At 33.6% G+C, this 16,628-nt stretch overlaps 1 protein-coding gene across 2 annotated transcripts in view; it reads left to right on the top strand.

Moving 5' to 3' along the window:
• The window catches only part of MS3_00003373 (uncharacterized protein), a 51,986-nt gene that overhangs the window by 5,775 nt on the left and 29,583 nt on the right, over nt 1–16,628 (top strand). For both annotated transcript variants that reach the window (XM_051211142.1, XM_035732686.2), the window contains exons 6-14: nt 107–247; nt 844–891; nt 2,320–2,360; nt 4,341–4,622; nt 4,660–4,895; nt 7,666–7,949; nt 11,721–11,785; nt 13,090–13,210; nt 15,938–16,247. In XM_051211142.1, coding sequence (XP_051073239.1) covers nt 107–247; nt 844–891; nt 2,320–2,360; nt 4,341–4,622; nt 4,660–4,895; nt 7,666–7,949; nt 11,721–11,785; nt 13,090–13,210; nt 15,938–16,247 — 1,528 coding nt within the window. The remainder of the gene's footprint in view (nt 1–106; nt 248–843; nt 892–2,319; nt 2,361–4,340; nt 4,623–4,659; nt 4,896–7,665; nt 7,950–11,720; nt 11,786–13,089; nt 13,211–15,937; nt 16,248–16,628) is intronic.

Genomic DNA, 16,628 nt, shown 5'->3' on the forward strand with positions numbered 1-16,628 from the left:
ATAAAGTTCTCATATAAAGAAAGATTAATTTACACAGTTCGATTATGTTTTAAAACTGTAATTAAGTTGCTTTTAATGTTTCTTCTTTTTTTGAAATAATTACTAGATATGCATGAAAGAGCTAATCGAAGCTAGTCACGATTTCTTAAAGTCATTGTCCAAACCCATCGTTGATTGTCAAACACTTAGAAATGAACAAGATCTCAATTTAAGAAATGATGATAATCTAGTATCTAAATTAAAAATGGTAAAAAGAGAAGTTTTTTAAGTATAAATCTGTTTGTTTTTTTAGTCCTTAAAACTTGTACCTTTATCATGAGTATTTAACAGTGGCTATGTACATATATGAAATTATTGTCATTTATTCAACTGTGAATTAAATTTCTAATCTTTTACATTAAGTTTGATGTCGAATGATATATTAAAGTATTAGTATTCACAGTGGGTTTGCACTTTTTTCATGCATTCTATAATATACCTCGATTTTATCTTAGACTAAAACGATAATCAGGCGCAACTGACACAAGACGAACTCAGGAAATCCCTCCTCCTACAGATAGTCCTTCATCAAGTACTTTCCCAGGTTTAGTCAGTCAATGCAATACATTTCTTATGAGATTTAATTTATTATCTCGTCTTTTATGACAGGCGTTTCATCTGATGTTTAAAAAAAAATCAATATTCTCCACTTTTATTTTGAATATTTTCTCTAGGCTTACTAGCGAGGAACTCAATTCGAATTTATTTATTTTGACAAAATATCACATCCTTTAGATTATTTTTCTCTCAAATAAACCTCTTTTGGTAATCATTCAGATCATTTTGCGAATGTTTACCTTTCAGATTGAACACATTGATGAGGCTATTCAGTGGCGTTTGTCATTAAATGACGTAAGACTAATTTTATCGTTCATTTATCAAGTGTAATGTATTAAAAATGAGACTCCTTATGTCGGTCGTAATTTCAGGAAAGTAGGCATTGTGAAACAACTAAGTATAGGTTCTTATTTCTTCGTCTTGTGGGGATGCATCTGGCATTTTATTCTTGACATTCTTTCGAAACTATTTTGTTTTGAAATGATAAGGTCTTAGTACTAAGTATTGAATCTAACGGTAGATCGTGCAAAAATCGTTTACTTTATCGACTCAGTTCCCCCTTTAGAGGCGGGGTTAATTAGTAATAAAGTATCAAATTAACGTAACTATAATTCTAGGGCTCAATTTTCACTTCATCTACAGACTATTTAATGTTGTAACTAACATATGAACAAAGATTATTCTTTTCAATCAATTCTCTTCAGGTTCTAAAATGATTCATCAAAATTAATAATCCAAAATAGTGGCCAGGTTTAGGGTAAAGTACATTGTTTAAAATTATAGCATGTAAATTTAGGATTGTTTGTGTAATGAAATAAAATTATTAGTGTCGAGATGACTACAACGCAATGTTAACTTGAATAAGCTTATACGTCAAATGAAATTGTGAGATCAATGATCAGAATAAATATGGGTCAAATATTGGGGAACTAAAAAGCATCATTCCATCTAATATTACAAAAGATAGCTTAAATCCTTGCATATAATTGTGTAATTACTGAAATGTATTTTTGATTCCTGATTCGCATGAAAAAGTTTCCCTCTACTAAATGAACTTTAGATTTGTGGCTCATAGCTAGTAGTTATAGTCTGATCGATGATAGTTGGTTCTATATAATTGTATTATACAGAGTAAATAATCGCAGTATCGTAAAGAAAGCCCTCAATGTCTAGTAAATCTGTTAAAACATATATTATTGAAAAATACAAATGTGTAATTGTTAAAATAACGCACTGAACTATATTGACACTAGTCCACTCTGCTTACTTATATGGAAAATCTAATAGTTCTATATTTAGAATATATTGGTCGTCAAAATTGATAATGAAATCCTAGATAATGTTCAATGCATTGATTGTTATTTATGGATTTCGTGCAATTGGTTTCCTTTACAAATTTGAATTAAGCCAAAACAACAAGGAATTCATATTATTCCGTCTCAGTTGTTATTTTAACTTATAAATCGATATGACATGATTAGTCTCATTAACGTATTAACGTATCATCGTAGTATACGTGCAAGAGAGGAAAATATTGTAAACCATCAGTTACAAAAACATCTGTTAATTTAAGTAACACTTGAAATACGTAAATATGTATATAGTTTTTTAACGAAAGGTAAATAATCATGAAATAACAAATTATATTTGCATAACAGTAATTCATGTTTTCTATAAACATCCGTAACAAATAATCACGGTGATTCCTTTCTTTTATGACAGTCAGAAATCGAAAGAAAAAAAGAAGAATATCAACTTTCTGAGTATGTTATACTTTAAAAAAAAATTCTTCATTGGTGTCATTCATATCTGTAAATATCGTTAAGTTGTTAATTATTAAACTTCTATTCATCAAATCAGGTTTTAAATATGTTATTATTATTGTTTTAAGTATCATATTGTGTATCTCGACTCTTCTTTGTCCAGAACTTCGGTTTATGTGGTCTACGTCCACTTTCGCCCAATTATTTACGTAAGAAAGCCTCATTACGCTTCAGAGATGCGTCATACGTTGATAGGTCATTGTATCTGTAAATCGCCACTGTTATATCTCGGAATCAACATTGTTATAACTGGAAAATTTGGATCCGTCGGTAGTGTTGTAATGTGGTAGCTAACTGTTTTATCTGGACAGTCGTCGCTGTTATGCACGTATCGGGTCTGTTGAATTCACAGTCTTATTGGCTTTACTTGAGAATTAGGAACCACTGCAATTCTTCGATCCCACTTCTTATATTATGCTGGTTGGCGGCCTATGCTCCTCCACGAGGGGTAACAGGCGTAAGTAAGTAACTTCTTATATTGAGAAATGAGAACCCACTACAATTCCTACGACACAAAGCGCGAACACAAAAGACTAGTGCAATGAAGATTTGTTGACTCCCCAAAAATACGTTTCCAGACAAGCTCCATTATCACATCCAAATCGCTTTAACCTTAGACCACAATACGATGATTTACAGACCAAGTTTCATACACCTAATAATATCACATGCGAGAGGAAATACGTAGAGTTGCTGTAAAAAAAACACAAAATATATTTTACCTGAATTAACACGGTAAATAAAATTGTCACACTGAACGACAGTTCACACTTGTTATATAAAGCAAAGTTTCTACTAGATTACCCGACCTTGCCATCTGTTTAGATTTCATTTTCATAAGGTTTACATTCTTTTCCGATGCACACTTTAGTAACGATCGTTACCGTAAAATCTATCGGTCATGTAATCAATTGTGAGTTTCTATTCAAAGAATCTGAATTATTTTGGACTTCAGTATATGGATATGTGTTTCAAAACTTGCAGAAGGGTAAAGAATTGGTTGAGATTTGAATTTGAGTTTATTTTCTGGAGTTTTCTGTTCCTGAGTTGCGTTTCGGCAACGAATAATTATGGAAGCTAGTATTTTCAATATTGTCAAACCGAATTCTTTGTGGTTTTCACTGTCAGTATTCTTCTTTTTCTTATAGATTCGGTTGATCGGTGGTTGTGACCGGTGGTATGTGATCATGTCCTCCAACTCTTATACTTTAGAAAATATTTTGGTCAACTTTTACTAAAATTGGACCATCACCTTTAAGATTGCTTAATTTAAGATATCAGATTCGGTTTGTTTCTTAAGCTCCATGCTAAATAGGACTTTTCCAAATTCCCTAAAAGTTAGCAGATGTATCGTTTCTTCCATTTTATTAAGACGCTTGAAAATGCATTCTTTCACTAAACCATAGTCGGAGTTCAAATATGTTTTAGAATAAGCAGAAGTCTTCTGTCGAACTTGTGCAACCCCATTCGGCTTCAGTGTTTTCTGTTTGTGTTCACTGTTTTATCATTGATTGAGATAATGTTTCTTTCTATGCTTCAGACTGCTTGCTAGAAATAAGTATCTTGATGTTTAGATATTCTATGTCGTTGTTACTCATGTTCAGTTATGCCTCATAGAAAAACCTGTTCTTTACTTCACGTACTTACTATGTAACTAAACACATATGTGCTCTATAATGAAGAAAAGTAAGTAAACAATCGATGGGTTTCAGTGTTCTTCGTTTATGCGTTCAAAATTTCATTGGTTTTGTAGAAAACTAAATCCTAATGTTATTTTAGATAACAAATTGCACTAAATTAGTACCTTTAATAGTTAATCAAAAATTAAGCAAATTAATTCATACTTACAACCCTCTATTTCTTTAAAATCATAAACTTAATATTCTCTATGGTGTCATTCTACGTTTTAATAATTTTTAGAATTTTTTGTCAATCTGAAGTTCATGGATTAGATACTCAAACATTATCAATGCATTTGAATTCTCATCGTTACCAACCTTCCTATCCAGATGTTATCGAAAGGTGCCCACTAACCAGACATATGTCAGTTTGTTCCCTAGAAATGTTGTACTTAGAAGACTATAAAAAACTGAAGAAATACACAAACTTCGAACAGTATAAAGCAGCGCATAGGTCCATTGAATCAACGTTCATTGACATTCAGAGAGGATGTTGTGCTGATGGACCGCATGATCGATTCAAGTATGTACTCTTTAATTAAATTTTTTAAATGATCCAGTGTTCTCAGTGCAGATATTTTTCCGTGTGTTTGCTATTTCGATGGATTGGATGTAAAAACCGGTGCTTCAATTCAATTGCATGAATGGGTTTTTCACAACAATAGTGCTTACTTAACTAGCAATAACTTTCTGGATAATTTCCTTACTCAACTAGCCTACTTTGCCCGACAAGATAAACATCCAAATCTGTGTAGAATTTTAGGTGTTGAATGTACCAGAAACTTGCCTGCTTGTGGTAAGTCTAAAAATTACTATCATAATATTCATTTCGATAATATTCAATAGGCTTGTTTGTTCTTCGATATATTCTTGGAGCTACAGATCGTAGGGTTATTTAAACGTATGACACGTACTAATGAAGATATATTTCATAAACGCACATTAAGCCAATTCTTTCTGAGGTTAAACTATAGTAGGAAGTGTATATCTTTTAGAGCAAGTTTAAGTAATTACATACACGCATCTGTAATGCGTGGAAGCTAAGTTATTTGTTAATGACTTTTAAGTCTTCTTTTTGTTGAATTTCTTATTCAGATTGTAAGTCGAATGAGTAATATATGCCAATGATCATAAACTGTGAAATTTTAATATTATACAAACTAGTAAACATTGTTCAAGAATCTTTAAACGAGAGATAAACATTTTATTTCACTGCATCCACTGATAATAAGTTTCTGGTACGCTTGTTTAGAACAAGTAAATTTAAATCATAGCGACCAATATTAGTCCCATTTTGTCAGGAATTATATCATTTCAGATATTATTAGTAAACAAACGAAACCTCAATTTTATACTCTTTCTTGTTTAATTGCTTTGCTTTGTAAGTGTACTGGGTATTACCTGACTTATTGAATCTCAGTTAATATGACATGTTTCTAGCCAGTCGTCTGGTAGGTCTGTTCTAAAATATTTAGTATTGTACTTAATTATCCATGTGTCACCATTACAATGTTGATAGTTTTACTCGTAATGTATTATGACCATCTTAAATCAAGTGTACTGTATCACATCATTCTATATAATTTGTCAGATTTTTGGTGTAGATTCTTAGTAGACCTAAATCTTATTTTATTAGACATAAAGTTTTTACATAGTGCTTCATGGTTCACCGGGATGTGTAGCGTTTCCTAAGCACTGAATACGTCGAAAATATCCAGATATTTGTCCTTAAATGTATTCTTAGGTGCGGAGAGAACTGTTCGAGTTGAAGTAATTATAATTTTGCTTACTATACGCGTGTCACCTCACTTTGTTTAATGTTTAATTGTTTTTTATGTTAGTTGTCTGTTTGTTAATATGACCAGCAGACAGTAAATCCTCAGAGACTGTAATTAGAACATGTGTTACGTTGCCCAACTATCTCCTACCTTGAAGCGCTATTTCGTCTGGAGTAGGATTAGGTTGGATGGAAGCTAGGGATTAGTAAACTAAGACGTGACATCGGTTAATGAACCGTTTTATCAGGTCATGTTGATAGGTGCTGACTACTTGGTGCTTAGACACGTTATGACATGGCTCAGAACCGGGCACAGTGACACAGTTATTGATTATCCGTTTAAAAGACCTTGGGGATGCTATGTCCTGATCGTGGATGTCTACGTTTCCGCTCTGTAAACTCAATTGATTTCTGGTAAGTATATCAGTGTTCGATATTGGTCCCAGATATGCCGAAACCACATACGTCACTGAGATTTTCATCCATTTTTACATTGATGCAAATCTAATAGCATGCCTTCTTAGTTAAGGGAGTCTTGTTTCTGAATGAAGCAATATAAAATCTTTCGCTATCTATAATTTTGATGTTCATTTATCTGGCGATAATATGATGTTGGTTTATTTATTTATTTGAACTCATAAATAGTGGTACAAGAGGGCGCCAAATATATATGGTTTCAGATCCGGTTTTACTGACACTGACTGCATATTGTTTTACTCGGTGGTGCTGCTACCATGTTTTAGTAAATTAAAAAAGCTATTATTAGTATGCAATTTTCCAAGCTGTAATTGCATTAGCTTACGGGTTAATAAGTATAATATTTATCATGCCATTACAACATTTTGCCACCATATTTCGTCCCATTACATAAGCTACTATCTTTGATTGAAATAAAAAAGTGTTTTGTTGATTCGAAATTTGAGAAAAACAGTGTCTTGTTTAAGGATAATTGAATCTTGGAGATCTTTAGTTGAAAATCCCAATATGATGCGCAAATTTTTAACATAGCATGGTTTCTTGTAATATTAGGCTTCAAGCCTAACATATATATGGATAATAGTTTCCGGCTGCCTGAATCGAAATGAATAAAGGTGGATTTGAGGTTTTTAATGTCAATTGTATCAACAGGTGAGTTTTAGTTTAACTATTTGACTAATGTACAACTCATTTAAATTAGATACCTCTTTTACGACAAGTGTTTCATTCTGTGTATTTCTCGAATCATAATTCACCATTTTCACTTCCAATAAGAATCATCAGTGCATCCGGTTTAACATATGCTCCTAAATTTGAATATTACTGCATTTGTAAGTTTTTATTTACTGATAGAGATGTCAAGTTGGCAGCTATAAAAGTACAGAATGAAGCCTTTATTTGTGCGATACATTGCTTATGCAAGTACTATCGTTCATTCTCAATATGAGGTTGTTATTGGAACGTGCGTTTATTCAATACTACTTATAATTTACTGTTAGTCACTTCATCTTTTTCTCTATGTAGTGGTTAAGTTAGATAAACTTCTATAGACAAACACTATCGGTTCACAATTTTTTAGTCATTGTAACATCAAACTTGTAGTTCAAAGTATTGTTATAATTGACGATTTTCTAAATCCTTAGTTCTACATAATATCTTATGAGTTTCAGAGGTTCATTCCAACATTGGCGTTCTCGTGTTTTTTTTCTCATATCGGGCATTTTTAACGGGATAAGATTAAAAGCAATATTAGAATAAGTGGCAAAATGTAAAGTTTTAGTTATATTTTATCATAATATTTTTACTTTTCGAGGTATTGATAATGATGCCTATCATCAGAACATGGAGAAATCATGGGAGAACTGGGATGTTATTCGTTTAATCACGGAACGTCCAAAAGGCACAAGTTTGGAGTCTGTCGGATCTGGAGTATTTCCTCCAGTTGCTAATGAGAAACTTGGTCCTAACTTATTCTCCGTTTCAAAACCTCTCGAAATCGATGATAAAAAATTGGTGTGGTTACGTTATGTAATACACCAGATCGTTAGTGCAGTTTCTTGGCTTCATACCTATTCTTTCGTGCATAGGAATTTACATGTGAGTTGCATGTGCGTGCATGTGCTAATTACCATACTTCTGATTCATAATTCCTGCAATCATGGCCAATACTACAGTCGCCGTGGCGGCGTATACATTTGGACTTCGCTGATCCACTTCACGGGCAAAGTTACCTTTTGGTAGTTGATGCATATAGAAAATGGGCAGAAATTTTTCTCATGGAACATCCAACTGCAAACTGCACAGTCACAAAACCACGTCAACTACTTAGTCGTTTTGGAGTCCCAGAATTAATATTTATCGACAGTTGAACATAGTTTATGTCTGTTATCTCAGAATTTTATCGGCGGAACGTAATCAATCATGTTTGAACACCTCCGTTCCATCCCCAATCCAAAATTCAAGTAGAATGCTTTGTTAGTACATTTAAAAATACTTTGCTAAAATCAGAGAGGTCAGGAGGCTATCAAAGAGATTTTAGAAAGGTTTCTGCTTATCTATCATTCTAAACCAAATCTTCAGACAATTAACGGGTTGTATTCAGCAGAAGCTTTACTTGGCAGAAAAATATGAACACGTTTCTATCCCATATGTCCGATACCAGCTCTTGAACCTCAGCGAAACAGATCAATGGATCAGCAATTCAATCGACATTATGGGGCACAAAGACGATTGCTCACCGTGGGTCAAAAAGTAGTTTTTATGGCTTATCGTAGCAAACATTCTATATGGATAGCTGCTCGAGTTGTGCCAAATTTAGGAAATGTGGTTTGCGAGGTGGCAGTTAGCTAAGAAGCTTGGGTGTGTCATGCTAACCGACTAAACGTAAATTCGATCGCCAACAACGGCACCTAACATAGAATACCTCTTGATATCTTTGAAATCGAAACCACAGAAACGGACAGGCAAACGAAGTGATACCACTACTTTATTGCCTAGAGGGTGGAAAGATCAAGAGTACATACCACTCACTCGGTTGCAGGCGGACCCTAACACCATATCCTACAAATCTACTCAAAGTGGAGGTGTTAACTGGACAGTACTTACTTCACTACCTACACCTGTTACCTCTCGTGGAGGGGCATAGGCCACCCACCAGGATTCTCCATTCAACTCCCGGACAATCCTCTCTAGTACTTTCAAGATGCTATTCATCTTTTTTATGTCTGCTTCTAATTCTCGACGCGGTGTGTTTCTTGGTCTTCCTCTTTTCCGTTTCTCTTCAGGATTGTAGATAAGCGCTTGTCTGGAGATGCAGTTTGATTATTTGCGTAATGTATGTCCTATCCACTTCCAGCATCTTTTCTTAATTTCCTTTTCATCTGGAAGTTGGTTTGTTCCGTCTGATAGTAGGCTATTGCTTATGGTATCCGACCAACAGATATTGAGTATCTTGCGTAGGAAATTGTTTATAAATACTTGTACTGTTTTGATGATGGTTATAGTAGTTCTCGAATTTTCAGCTCCTTACAATAGGATGATCTTAACGTTCGTATTGAAGATTCTTATTTTGAAATTGATTGACGGTCGTTTTGAGTTCCATATATTCTTCAACTGTTGAATGCTGTCCTTGCTTCACCAATTATTGCCTTAACATCTCCATCGGATCCTCCTTGTTCGTCGATGATACTGCTCAATTACGTGAAAGTTCCCACCTCTTACAGAACTTCTCCATCAAGTGTGATTGGGTTGTTGTCCTCTGTGTTGTATTTTACGATCTTGCTTCTTCCTTTGTATATATTAAGACCTACTGATGCTACACTGACTATCTTCACATGCATTTGTTGGTGGGTATGGGATAAAGGAGCTAGGTCATCTGTGAAGTCCAAATCGTCTAGTTGCACACAAGCTGTCCATTGTATTCCGTTCTTCCCCTCCGATGTCGAGGTCTTCACAATTCAGTCGACCACCGGAAGTAAGAAAAAGGGCGAAAGTCTTGTCTGACACCGGTCGTCACTTGAAATGCACCTGTCAGCTGTCCTCCATCCACGACGTCACAGTGTAGTCCGTCGTACGAATTCCGGTTGTGTTGACGATCTTCGCAGGTACATCATATAGTCGAAGAAGGTTCCATAATGTTCTATCCACACTGTCAAACACCTTCTCATATCCAATAAAGCTTATGTATAGTAACGAGTCTCATTCAACTGTAAGTTCACAAATGATCGATAGTGTGGCAGTTTAGTTGGCAAACGATTGATCCTCACGAATTCCGACCTGTTGATCTCGAAGCTGGACGTCTACTGAATCTTTCATCCGGTTCAACAACACTGTTAAAAACCTTTCATTATACTAACAATAATGTGATGCCTCTATAGTTCTCACATTTGTTCAGATCTCCTTTCTTCGGTATCTTGATGAGGTGCCCTTTTTTCCAGTCTGTCAGCACTTGTTCCTCCTTCCAAATCTTCCTAAATAGAACGTGGAGCATTTTGCAGTTACCTCTATATCTGATTTGATTGCTTGGGTTGGTATACTGTCAGGTCAGCACCGACAAGTTGTATCTCCTCATTTCCGTAGCTATTTGATTAGTCCTCCTGGTCTCCCACATTGTCCGGGCATTCCATGTACTTATAATTATTGCTGGTCGGATTGTTAAAAGGAACATGGGCCTTGTGACTTCCGAGGAATCTCGGCTTTTTATGAGGCGTCATTATTCTTTCGAATGAAGATCCTTCAACTCGGATGGCAGGGTTGAAATAGTTTTAATTGTTTTATATTGTTAGCGTTCTTTTAGCAGGGTTGTTTCCTATGACATGGGGTTGCTGACATCATCCTTAACCGTCCTGTTTTACATGGGCTTGCGACTGACAGTAAATCTAGCAGAGCTACAGGCAGAGTTGGCGGGATACAGATAGGATTAAAACATGTTCCGTGCAGGATTGTGTCTGGGCACGCCATTTCTTAGCCGATGAGCGCTAGCGGATACTTGAAGAAGACATTATAATCTCGCGTAATAATTGTATATATGCTAACGTTTTTCTTATTGTGATTCCTACTTCCATTCAACCTTGTTTATTCAGAATTTAATTACCTTCCTGTTCAACTGTGTTCTGATATGGGAACTTGTCAAGTAAAATATAGTGTCCAAAGAATACCAAACAATAAGAGTATCTGGGTCATAATAAGAGAAACTATAACATACTAACAATTTTGTTGACACTTTTTATGACAATTTCGTTCAATTTTTGTTGGCTGCCTTCATGCATGAGCCGATAAAAAGTGGTTTTTTCAGCTTGTTTGCTAAAGATTTGTTTAATATAAAGTTTTCCTAACTAATTAATAACAGTATAAATAGTCATCAGTGATTATGGTTTGAATTTGCTGGAAGAACGTATTACAGAAGAAATTTACCTTCATTAATGGAGCAGTAGTTACATCCTTTGTTATCATTTCAAAGGAGTGGCCGATCTTGTCTAGTATGAAATTATATATTGTTCAGTGAAAGTAACTCGACTTTATACATTTGAAGGACATTCATACTTAACTAAGATCAGATAAGATGCCGTGTCTACATTCTGATAGGTTCTTCTGTGCGTCATGAGTCCTCGAAAACTAAATCTCAGCACATCCTCTGTTAAACGTAAATCATAAAACCCTATCTTACTCTTCAAACTTCTCATCAGGAAAAAAGTATATTGTAGACACTACAATAGACAACTTGTTTCCCATTACCCTTGTGATCCACATACAACGTTTTACTTATATGATGATTATTTCAAGCTCATTGAATGGTTCGTTTTTTAATTTTGTTTATTTTAGATAGTCATCAGTAATAAATAAGTATTCATATTTTTTATATCATTTCAGCCTTCAAATATATTTGTGGACGAATTAGGTCACGTCACATTATGCAGATATGAATTCTTTGCGAGGTAATAACTCAATTATAGGTTCTATTTTTGTAGACTGTTAGTGCGTTGTAGCTGGGACCTTTGTTTTACTCACTTACCAATTTATGTAATTGTAGCTAGACTAGTCGGTCTTTAGATACTTTTCATTTTACGAAATCAGATGAGTGGAATATTAACTTCATATTATAAAGTGTTATGAGCAGGTGTATTGTGCAAAAAGTCGAAGTGCTGTTACAATCCATTTCGGTTGAATCCACATTATATCTTATCAAAATTGTTCTTTCACTTCGATAGCCTGCGGTTACAACATAGAATCTAATTCTATTATATGGGTCTTAAGCAGATTGGTAAAATTATAGATGTTCATTGACTTAAGTGATCATAATATTCACGTCTTCCTAACCACTGCCTTACTCAAGGTATGATCTCTGGTGTAGGAGAAAGTTGGCAGAAAACCAAGGACAATCAGACCAAGATATGGAGTTAGTCCGTGAATTAACTGGTTATTGGACCAAGCCGTCTTGTTGGATGCCAACTATTAGATCTGAGTCTTCGCAATTATCGTAACCAATGGTTGGAGACGTTATGTGACATGCTTCAGAATCGGTGCAGATGTTTTCAGTTGTATTCACTTTTTGTCTTCCCGTAGATCTTGAGTTTTGAAATCGTCTTACTTTTTGTTCCGGGAATTCACACCTATCGAATGATATTGTCCAGGTTCATTGATTAATTTTTGTATTTATATTCACTCGTTGGTTCCCTCTTTTTGGAACAACGCTTCCAAAGCATTTGCTACTAAATACTCCTGTGTCCTTCAAGGTTGAGTAATCGTTTTATGATTTTCAAGCTCTCTAGTTTACCATTACACATCAACGGTTACTATTTTACATTATGTAACATTTGTTTGATTTCTTCACAATCGAAGAACATACTTCACATTAGTCAGTACGTTATGCAACCAAACTATTTCTTGATGTCGGCGATAGTTGCCTATAGTAATTTCGGTTTACTTTTTTTCCCCAATTTTTAGATGCTAAATAAGCAGTTTTAAGCTTATTAGTGTAGTATTACTTGAAAGGTGTTACACAGTCAGTGTATGAAATACATACTCTAAATTAACCGACTTTGTTTGCGTTCCATAATTGTGTATCATCTATTAAGAAGCTAGCGTATGATTTGCTGAAATAGTTAATGATTATTTAAAATGACTTTGGATAAATGATTATGTGGTATATTGCGTATTTCAAAAGGTTCCGGTTTTTTTCCTATATTTTAAATTGATTCCTATTTTGTTTATCAGCTTTTAAATTGTTTTCTGTATTTAGACTTGATCAAGTCGTTTCTGAAAATTTAAAACAACTAGGTGTTCAGTTACCCCAAAAAGCATATCAATGTGCTGTTCACTACTTTAAACGTTCCGTACAACAAAGAGATCTACATCAACTTGTAAGTGCTTTCATCGTCAACGATATTTTAGCTGTTTGAATCTTATATTGTGTTTGTTTTTTGCAAACACGTGGGTGAATTGTATATATATATATATTGAGAACCCTGAACTAGTCTTTTAATTTTAATCTACCTAGGATGCGTTGTTTAAATTAATCTAAGTTATTCTATAGGCTTTAGCAGGAGAAGTAATTGAAATGCTGGGTTTATTAATGAATTCGTATAAAGTAGAGAATCTCATTTTGAACTCACATTATTATCTATGATATATTAGAATTAGATCTTGTAAATCTAAAAATCAAAGAAATGCAATAACAAATGTTCGAAAAACTTACACAAAGCCAAAATTCTCCTGACTACGATGTCGAAATTATTGTATGAAATAAACAAACTCAAATATATCAGTTACAGTTTCTGTTTATGTTAGCAAGAAATAGATTAAATCAAAGAACGGTCGATGCTGATTTACGTTGAAGCATGCTTATTGCCACATTTATAGCCGATCAGCACTAATGAATGTATGGCAAAGACTAAAATCTTACTGTGTAAAAATTATGAATGTAATAACATTTTCCTTACTATATGAACTTTTCTGTTTTGTTTTGAAACATAGTCGCTTTTCTGTTCAAACCGTGTTCTTATTTGGGAACCAATCGAATTGAGTGAAGTGTCTGAGGAATACTAGAAAATGGAAACAACTAGGTGAAATAAGCAAGATTTAACAGCTTGTTTTGAACTAGGTTTAAAATTACCCTTAAGCGAAAATCCAAGATACAATTGGCCCATAATAGAGTCCTAGAAGGTTATTAAACGTGATAAGTAACAATGTCACAGAGATTAAATATTTTATGCAATTTTGTACAGTTAAAACGAAGAAATTCACTGACTCTTCAGTTGAAGCGTACAGATGTGGCTGTATTGTGTATACAGCAAAAGAAGTAGTCGGAACTTGGTAATTGAGCTTAGCTTGTAGAATAAATTGTGGAAATAGTATGTATATGCTTTGCAGTACTAACCTCGTTAAAGATTTTAAACGTTACTTCAATTTAATTTAGTGGAGTACTTTGTGAAATGGTTAGGGTATTGCTCATTGGTTAATAAATGGTTCTCGATATTGTTAGCAACTATTCTATCATGGCAGTATCCGTAAAAATTATGTTTGAAATAATCTCAGCAATTAAAATTTGGTTAAGTTCAAAATCTCACCCCTCAAACTAGTTCGAGCTTGTTTTGGGAAATAAAAAAAATCAACACAAAAAATATATACAGGTTAAAAATAAATTACACTAAAAGTCTGTCCAATCCAGTTCCGGTGTTTGTTTTGTGTATGATAAGGTCATGAGATATTTGGTGTGAATAGCGTTCACATTATGAAAAGTTCATAAATGTTTGTGTATTTGTATTCTGTTGTTGTTAGAGTGTTATAAAAATAATGCCTTTAGCCACTACATAAGTGTAAAACGTTTTTGTTTATTAGAAAACTAATAGTACATATGAGTAAAATAATCTAGTCGAAATATATATAGATTCAGTTTCATCACATAGTTAACTATGATTTTCGATTAACGATTATTGTAGGTAAATCTAAAAGTAATGAGTAAATAGGCGCCCATTTTGTTGGAATCAAGCTTCTGATGGTATAGATGGGATGAATGTTAAAATCCAGCTACCTGCTTGTTAATCAACAGTTGCCATGGCTTAACTCACTGTATATCACCTATTGATAATGTACTGACTCACTCATATATAAAAAGCTCCAGCTGATAGTCTTTCCTTATGAGCACCAAAACCTCTCTGAAGTATTGATATTCCTTCGAAGTGGATCTTGTATCCTGTCTCGAGTGAGCATGGTGCTCTTTTTAGATAGGCGGCCTGCTTGAGTATCTGGGCTACCTGTTCCTGCCATCTAGATATTTCAACAAGTTATCTATTTTTGTTTGTTTTGATGTATCATTATGTCTATTAATCGCATAACCTATCCTGATGCATTTCTGAAAACTGTACATCTTTTCGTTGTCAAAGTTACAAAAAGCCTAATAAGAGATAATGTGGCCGCTGGCAATATGCAGCAAAAAGAATGTACATTATTCAGATGTTCATTTACTGGACTGCTAAGATCTAACTGGCGATCACTCAATATTTATCGTCAGGATCGACCAAGAAGTAAGAAACGGAGACTTGTTGAAATACTTTGTGCTGAGAATTCTATATTGTATCAAAAATATAATATTGAATAAGGCTTATAATAATAATAATAATAATAATAATAATAATAATAATAATAATAATAATAATAATAATAATCTATTCTGAAGCTTCTTAAGTTCTGGCGAATTAAGAATATGTTTCAAGCATTGATTGCGTTTCTTCACCTTGACATTCAATTGTGTTGATGTCTCTCATATATACAGTATTACACCTATGATACCTAATTTCGTAGAAATAATCTTGTTACTCTTTTGGTATCGATCTGATGGTATCACTAGCTGAAAAACTTATTTATTCATCATTATGTATTCAGTAAGATTATTATTCCACTAATCAAAGAACTAATCAAATTCTCTATAGAGTTTATGTAACATTATTTATTGTTGTCCCTTTCATTTACTCGGTTGTTTATGAGTAGTAGTTTAGTTTGCATAAACTTTTATAGCTTTTCCTGAAACTTATTTGTTCATGTGATTCTGAGTTTCGCTGATGAATTTTATTCTATTTTCACATAACCAGGGTCTTGTTATACTTCATATTCTTATTGGACCATTACCTTATGCCAATTCAACTGAAATAGCATCATTAATATCTGAAGTGTTGGACGGTCTGAAAACAACTCAACCTGTTTTTAGAGACTTTCTGCAAACATGTTTATCTGCTAATCATAATGATCGTACTACATCCGTTGTTGATTATTTAATGTCACATCAATTCTTGCATGACTCTATTCCTTGTAATTTTTTGTCAACGAAATTAACCAAAATAGAATTAAATTCAAGTACAATGACTAGAACATCAAAGCAGATCAATACTTTAAACAATCTTGGTAAGTATACAAGTTAGTAAGTTTCTTATGGTTTGTAATAGATTTGCATCTTCTCAGTTGAGTTATTTGACTCATTCACAATGTATAATATGTATAAGCTCTCATTTTTAATTACTTTATTCTATTTCCATAATATAAAATATGCATGAATTGTGGCGAAGTGTGTGCCAAAATTTCCTATGATGAATATCTTTTTCAGCGACCAAAATAAAATTATTTTAGTAGAAATAAACAATCTGCTCAAATTGTAGAGTTAAAAATATATTCCTTAAATGATTGTAGTACTTCACAGAATACTGCTTTCTCGTGTTACAGACATTTCGCTGGACAAGCATCTTTGTTAACAGAAGTGTGAATTTTTACGTTAGTAGTGTTTATCTG

This window comes from Schistosoma haematobium, chromosome 1 (genome assembly GCF_000699445.3).
Source record: "Schistosoma haematobium chromosome 1, whole genome shotgun sequence".
Taxonomy (NCBI): Eukaryota; Metazoa; Platyhelminthes; class Trematoda; order Strigeidida; family Schistosomatidae; genus Schistosoma; species Schistosoma haematobium.